The 7,764-nt window shown below is 45.5% G+C and overlaps 1 protein-coding gene across 5 annotated transcripts in view; it reads right to left on the bottom strand.

Moving 5' to 3' along the window:
- The window catches only part of CENPT (centromere protein T), a 25,083-nt gene that overhangs the window by 9,415 nt on the left and 7,904 nt on the right, over positions 1–7,764 (bottom strand). For 3 of the 5 annotated variants that reach the window (XM_035898845.1, XM_035898847.1, XM_035898849.1), the window contains 3 exons: positions 6,143–6,349; positions 3,245–3,421; positions 2,267–2,518 (listed from right to left, as the gene is read on the bottom strand). In XM_035898845.1, coding sequence (XP_035754738.1) covers positions 2,267–2,518; positions 3,245–3,421; positions 6,143–6,349 — 636 coding nt within the window. The remainder of the gene's footprint in view (positions 1–2,266; positions 2,519–3,244; positions 3,422–6,142; positions 6,350–7,764) is intronic. The other 2 variants (XM_035898846.1, XM_035898848.1) reach the window with 2 other exon arrangements.

Below are 7,764 nucleotides of genomic sequence, written 5' to 3'. Positions count from 1 at the left end.
ACATAAGAGGTTTCAGTTGAATATGAGGAAGAACTTCTTTACTTTGAGGGTGACCGAGCCCTGGCACAGACTGCCCAGGGAGGCTGTGGAGTTTCCTTCTCTGGAGCTATTCAAAGCCCTCCTGGATGATGTCCTGTGCACCCTGCTCTGGGTGAGCCTGCTTGAGCAAAGGGGTTGGACTGAGTGATCTCCCGATGTCCCTTCCAACCCCTGCCATGCTGGGATTCTGTGAACTGAACTCTATTTTCAGAGCTCCTGCAGCAAGCCGTGCCGCTGCAGCAGCAGGCAGAAGCCCAGCCCGCTTTCCACACATCTGGTCCGGTGCCACACTGCCGCACTCAGGCTGTGGCTCCACGGCACCCTGAACCAGCGCGACTGCCAGCTGCAGCAATTCCACCCACCCCACCTCCAGCCACAGGGCCGGTGGCTTCCCTCTTGCCTGGTCCAGCCCATCAGCCCCCGTGCTGGAGGGGCAGGGTATAGGAACACACACTTGGCACCAGGCTGCAGGGGCCAATGGCAAGGTTGACTGAGGCTCCAAGAAGCTGCAGCCTCTTTTCCCAGAGAGAACTTCAAAATCTGCAAGCTACCTCATTGCCACCCTGCTAAATCAGTGGCAAATTCTCCTGAACACAGGGACGAGGAGACCAACAAAATCATGTGACAAGGGTCAGTCTGTGAGCATCTTCCATATTCACAGATTTTCATAAATTCTCTCCAGCTAAGGCTCAGGTTACAGTCGGTACCTCACCTCTTCTCTGCTCTGAACTACCCATATCAGTTTCCTCCAAGCCTAATCAGCATCCTCTAACTTCACTCTCAAACTTCCTCACTTCTTAACAAGCAACAGCAGGAAAGAAAACGTTAACAGAATTGAAATACAGAGCAGCTTCCTATCTAGAAGAGGAGTGGTCACAGGGGCTCCTTGCCTGCCAGTTTCCCTTGCAAGCTGAGTGCAGCCCAAGAATCCAGCGATCTGGTAATGGTGTCAGCTTCACAACCCTTCCTGAGAGCTGGGATGCCTGCCCCATTACAGCGGACAAGCCCAATGACTAGAGGGAGGCCTCGAGTGCTACCGAGGGTTAAACTCAGTCAGGAGGCTCTCAGAGGAAGCAGGGCTGGGTGAACTCCGTGCTTCTTCACATTTACTTCTTTTGAAAAAGTATTTCTGTGTGCTGGAGGGACAGGGAGCAGGATGCAGGGGAAGACTAGTTATGCTGAGGTTTCCGAGGTAAGTTTTATGGCAAGAGTGCATATTTTTCATCTTTTCTTCCTACTTTTCTTGTCCAATGAGACCTGTAAGATGCTACTCTTACTGTCCCACCATATCAGCAGAGATCTCTTCATTAAGACCTTTCCATCTCTTCATACAGCTGTGTTAAAGATAAGTGTATTGACACGCTATCGCAGTCACCCTAAGAACACCTACAGCTTTCTTGGGGCAAAAGCGTACCAGTTCGGCTGTCATCCTTGTGCCCTCCACATTACACCAATACATTCAGGCACTGATATCCTCATTACAGCTGCATTTCCCCACAATGCCTCAAATCCTGGCAACTGGACTCTTTTAGGATGTCCTTAGTTCCGTTCTTTATTTCAGGGTATATTGTACTTTGAAAGACTTTAAGACCAGTCCCAAAAGACACCACTAAAACACACTCTGGGCATCCTCAAAATTTGGCCTTGACTGAAGAGAACTCAGTCTGATGTGTGTGTTCTTCCAAAAGGCATAAGCACTTGGGGCAACAGAGCAGACTGATGCAGTGTCTGAAGAACAGTTTAGAAACAGACCTCTCAGCTTTCTGGAGAGCCAGCCTGCTCTTTTGGTAAGCTGGAAAGGAAATTTGTAACTGCATGTACAAAATAGGGGGTTCTAAAGTAGGTTTTGAGTCTGGAGTCACATAAATGGCTGTGGAAACAGCAGTTCAATGCTAAGACTCAGAATTAAGTTAGGAGTCAGGAAGGAAAGAAGAACAAAATGGAGGATATGTCTATGTCACTGTATAAACCCATTTTGCACCCAGTTGTGTCTATTTGTGCACTTCCTTCACCCCAAAAAGTACAAGACGATCTAGGCCCCTGAAGCCCCTGATGAGCCAGTAACAACCTTGGCCCTAGGAACAGCAGCCAACAGCTTCCCCTGCACTATCTGATGGACTAAACATCTAATAATGTTACTAACCTACAGCATTCCTCAATCTATTGAGAGGTAACAGGGAAAAAATTCTCCAACCACCTTCTGCTACTGCTGCAATAGTTTTCTTACCTTCACTCTCAGGCTCTTCAGCTTCATCCTCAGCAGGCTCTTCAGCTTCATCCTCAGCAGGCTCTTCAGCTTCATCCTCAGCAGGCTCTTCTTCCATACCATCCAATTCTACCCTGATAGCCTGGTCCTCTAGTTCATCTGCTTGTTCAACAACTTCCTTTAATGATTTCATCCCAGATTTTTCAGAGGAGGAAGAAGCATGAGAACGCCTGCCCAGACTTCCAGCTCCAACACCTTTGGCAATCTCACTTTCTAGGTTTCCAAAACAGGAAAAATACATCACTGAAACAAGTATCACAGCCAAAATTGCAGAGCACTCATCAGAATGAAACCCAGCTTTCCATTCCTGCACTGGTGCCACCTATTGTATTCCTATCTTCAAGGATTAGGGTGTCAATACTCTAAGCTAGGTAAGCTAAAGCACTGATGCATCCTCAACTTTTTCCTCTGCTACATCTAGGCGTACAGAAGTCACACGAAAAAAATGTAGAGAAGCTCATGAGATCTGAGTGAAATTTTTATCTGAGCTCCTTTTAAATGAACTTCCTTTAGTAAGAACTTTTATCTCAAAAGAAGTCCTACCAAAGCCTTAGAACAGCACGTTGAACGCAGAAGACCCTGCAACTCAGGAAAAGTAACCTGGGAGACCCTGAGTTGCCAATACACTCGGAAGGTCTCCAAATTTTATCAATCTTTGCTTGATTTTGGAACTTCCACTAGTAAATTTTAATTAAAGATGCCTTCTGCAATTATCTATTTCTACACACTATTGCCAATGCGATTTTGGTTTCCATTTGAGCAGAACACAGTCTTTCAGCTTAACATGACGAAATTAGTTTGACATTTTCCTGGCATTTAGCCCAGATTCCAGACTGCAAAGAGAGTTAACAAAACTCTCTCCCAGCACTAACACCAACAGTGCAGCTTGAGAGATCTTTGGCATTAGAGATAGTCTTCAGTATTAGAGGGTGTCCTCACCAGCTTCAGGAGGGCCTTGGTGTTCAACACTGCCTTCTTCCATTCCCTCTTCTTCTGAAGAGGCCACTTCTGTTTCGACTCTGGCCTCCTGTGCCATAGTTATCGGCGATTCCACTTTTTTGGTCACTTTCTCCTCCAAATATTCAGAATATCCACTGCTTGCATGATGCTCTGCAGCTAAAATAGAGAATTCTATCATAAAACAAAACCCCCCATCAATCACCAGCACACAGTTTAACAACCGCCCAAATTCACTTGTGATAAGTAAACTCAGCAATAGCCATAAGCTATAAATAAGGGAAGCAGATACAGCTGAAAAACGCACAGCTTTTCCTCTGCTTGCTCTACAGCCACCTAATTAGGGTGCACATCAGATCCCAGCAAAGGGATTTTACTTATTGGTAAGCAGATCCTGGAGAACTGCCATCTCTACATCAATTCTTGCTTTTGGCGATTGTGTGAAGGGCTGATTTTTTTTTCCTTTAACAACACAGAGTTTGCACTCAGATTCTCCTCCCCATTTCCTCAGTTTTTCTGAACAATTTTGGAAGAGCTACATTGCACTACAAAGAGGAGAGGGCCTAGCAGTGGTTTTAACCATCCCAGGCAAGCCTCTAGCAGGCAGGATGGGGATAAATAAACGGACACATGACTTGCTTGCCTGTAAAAACTTAAGTACTCTTCAGTATCTGAAGTTCTCCTTTTCCCCATGTACTAAACCTGCAGTCCACGTGTCTGTTACCACGTAGCTCAGGAACCCACATAGGCAATTATTTGGAGAAGTCTTACTGGGAGCCCTCATCATACTGTCACCGGCTGAAGGGTTTGGAAATCTCGGCTGAGCCCAGAAGCTGTAAAAGTGGATTTTTACCATCCTCTCCAGTCACTGGGAGTTTTCACACAAGTGTAAAGGTCTTGGAAGCCCCAAGCCCCTGGGAAGGGGACATGGAAATTTGGCCAAAGGTGGTGCAAAAAGCAGTAATACCAATGTCACTAACCAGAACATTGGGCTCCCTATACCAATGCAGGGCAAAACCTTACCTGAAGTTAAGTGAAACATTAACTAGCTTTGGGGGGAGAAGCCAAAAACTCCATTCTACATTAAGACTGCCTAAGGCAGACAGGCACCACTGAATCTCTCACGCTACCAGGGAATCCCTGATGCTATCGACACATTCAAGTTTTAATTTGTACAGATTTTGTCGCCCATTGCCAGCAGCAACACCTCCCGGCGTTCGGAATAACCCACCAGCTGCCAGTGCCCGTTGCTCCTCTCTAGTTTCTGCACTGACAGACCAGGGAGCCGTTTTAATTTGTGTGCTGAATCATCTCCTCCATGCTGCTCAAGGCTTTTCTTTTTAAACTTCTTATACTTCACACCCATTGTCTTTTTTCCAGGCTGAGCAGTCCTTATCTTTAGTCATTCAACATACACAAACTGCTCCATAGATTTGATTAGCATTAATGGTAAAACTGTTTTTCTCTGCACCTTCTCTAGTTCTGTTAAATCTATTCAGAGACAGAGCAGTTAGAACTGCACGCAGCATTCAAAAGGCGAGCATGACAATCGTTCCTGCAGCAGCGCAGTGACGTTTTGTCATCTCTTCCTTTCACAGGAATGTTCTTAGCTTTTCTGACCATCCCCCAAGCTCTGAGCTGGTGTTCACAGAACTGTGACAATTCTGGAGTGGCTGCCATCAGTCTCGAGAGTGACATCTCATTAAACCTCACACTCCACAGGTGCACCCAAGTAAAACCACAACCGGACAAAAGAATCAAGAAAGATCACAGGATGCCAGCCTTACGCAACTGTAAATTTAGAGGTGCAGAATATCTGCTACCTTAAGGAACTATTCTAAAAGAACTGTTTCAAACAAAAGGCTGTATTATCATGATAGAAAGGCAATATAACTAATTTTGCTGATAGGCTTTGCTACATTTTGGTATGTGCAAGGAAATACTCGTGGGCACTGCAAGGATTCAGTTTAAAATTCTAACAACAAAAGCGCTGGTGCTGTCGACTGTTCAGGTTCCATACTGCCATAAGGTGATTCATATGAAACTTCAGACATGTGATTAAGCCTAGGGAAAGCTACACCCGCATGGTCTTCTCTCATTTCCAGACACTGTTGAAGGAACAGTGGGAAAGACTTAAAATGGATCCTAAACTATAGTCTGGAAAACAAAAATCCCACAAAACATGGAAATTTGCATCCACACATACCCAAATTATGTGGGGTAGCGCCTGCCAATCTCAGCACCTGCACTGAGTTTTTACTGTCTTATTCTACGGCAAGAGGATAGTGGAAAAAAAATGAGAACGTGCTCGTAAAAGCAGGCAACTCACATGACTTGCTCTCTTCCATGGTATTAAGGTAAGGAGGAGGTATTAAGGCCCAACCTTTCAGTGATGAGCTTTATTATTTAAGGGAGGGCAGCCTTCAAACCCTTGTCTTAAGGGAAAGGATGCTGGTTAGTACTGGAGAAAGATAATGGCCAACACGGCTTAACTAAATATAGTACAGCATGAAAATGCATACAAGCAAAAAGAACGATTAGCCAGGCGTATTCCTGGCCAAGAGGGAGCTATCCAGCCTTCATATGGGAAGATGAGCTTGTCTGTATAACGAACTTCACAAAAAACAGGGAAATTTATTCCATTTGCAGTCACTGCGAATAAGGCAAATACTGACAGGATAGCACAGGAGCAAGTCACAGCCTGCTTTTAGAAAGCTTGTCTGGAAATGCTCACAGCGTCTGATACGACTTGACTTAAATTATCGCCAGCATCCAGTGCACAGTAAAGTCTTATTTTACCCTGCAAGTCACCTGAAAAACTCTTGGGTTTAATCAGACCAAAGTACTCTGCTCCCTTGCAACACTGAAAGCGCTCCTTACCCTCTCTGAAAATCTCTTCCTCTTCCACTTTGTGCACTGTATTAGCCATCTCTTCTTCCACATCGCTTACATCTAGGTCTTCAATTATATGGGAGACAACTTCTCTCAAAGACATGCTGAAAGACCTCTTAGGCTTTAGAGTGACTGGGGATCCCAAACTTCTACTTGAACTTCTGGATGGCAAAGAGGAGCTCCATCTATTAACAGCTAGAAATTGAGAGCATTAATGTGCCCCCAGTGTCTTTTTAAGCTTTCTTTTAGCTTTTCTGGTAAGTAAAACACCAACCAAGCGAGGAATACACACAAAAAAATGCTCCTCCTTTACCTGAAACAGTTCAGGGAGTTCGCATTGTGTCTTAGGAACCAGCTGGAAAAGCCCTCGCAACTATTTTTCAGTTCACACTGAGGAGCAACATTGACACTGACAGCTACCTTTGGTGAAACAGCAGAGCTACACAACCATTAACATTTGACATTAATGCCCTACAAACTCCAGCATCTTTAACATACAGCCTCACTCCCCCCCTTCCTCTCATCTGATCCAGTCCTCTGTTCCACATCCTCCACACTTTTCTCCACAATATCTATCCATTTTTCCTAAAAGTGCCTTCTACTGGACTCTTCAGAGCAACTAACCTTTTTTTTCCCCCCTATTAATTTCTTCCCTTGTCGTTTCAAAACAACTTTTCCCACCAAGCCTGCCCCAGACAACCCTCCAGAAGCAGAGCACAGTGCAACAGCCCACCAGGCATTACTTAATTTCTAAGCTTCCCATGGCAAGAACTCCTCTCCTGGCTCGAGCAGTACTGAATACACCAACCATTCTTTAAATACTGTTTCTGTGGCCCTTTAGCCTTTTTATCATAAAAAAAACAAATTAAAAAGAAACACTAGCTGTCTGTACTTCATGGAAAGCATAAGGAGTTCTGATTGAAGAACTGCAGGAAGCCATTCACTACAGCAGATCCTGTCCTGGCTAACTGTGCCCCAGGGTCACTAAGCAGGAAATTTTAGGGTTACAGCCATGCCCTGGGGCCTGGTCTATGCCATGAGGAAAATGTGCTACACAGCTAGGACAAGGTATTTACAGGGAAATGAATACAGAAGAGAGGTATTGGACACCAGGGAAAAACTGGCAAGTGATAGGACTTGCAAAGCATTGGTACAGAGCGACCAGGCAGGTGATCACTGCTGTCCAAGGGATTTTTAAGGCCCTGGAGGTAGCGAAGCAGTTAGATGTGACATATAAACGACCTTACCAGGGTAAAGCTCTAGACCAGTAACCTCCTGAGGCTCCTCCAAACTCTGCCTACAGCTCCTACACATTATCTCCTTATCTCACTGTATTTGTCACCAATTTACGGTGTCCACCTCTGGGCTCCCCGGTACAAGAGGGAGATGGACATACTGGAGGAAGTCCAGCAAAGGGTCACCAGGACAATTAAGGGACTGGAGCATCTCCCCTAAGAGGAAAGGCTGAGCGAATTGGGACTGTTCAGCCTGGAGAAGGGAAGGCTCGGGGGGGATCTCATCGATATGCAAGTATTTGAAGGGAGGGTGCAAAGCAGATGGAGCCAGGCTCTTTCTAGTGATGCCCAGGGCCAGGACAAGAGACAATAGGC

This window comes from Egretta garzetta, unplaced genomic scaffold, assembly GCF_000687185.1.
Source record: "Egretta garzetta isolate BGI_Z169 unplaced genomic scaffold, ASM68718v1 scaffold27, whole genome shotgun sequence".
In the NCBI taxonomy this organism is placed as follows: domain Eukaryota; kingdom Metazoa; phylum Chordata; class Aves; order Pelecaniformes; family Ardeidae; genus Egretta; species Egretta garzetta.
This window is presented reverse-complemented; position numbering and strand designations above follow the sequence as displayed.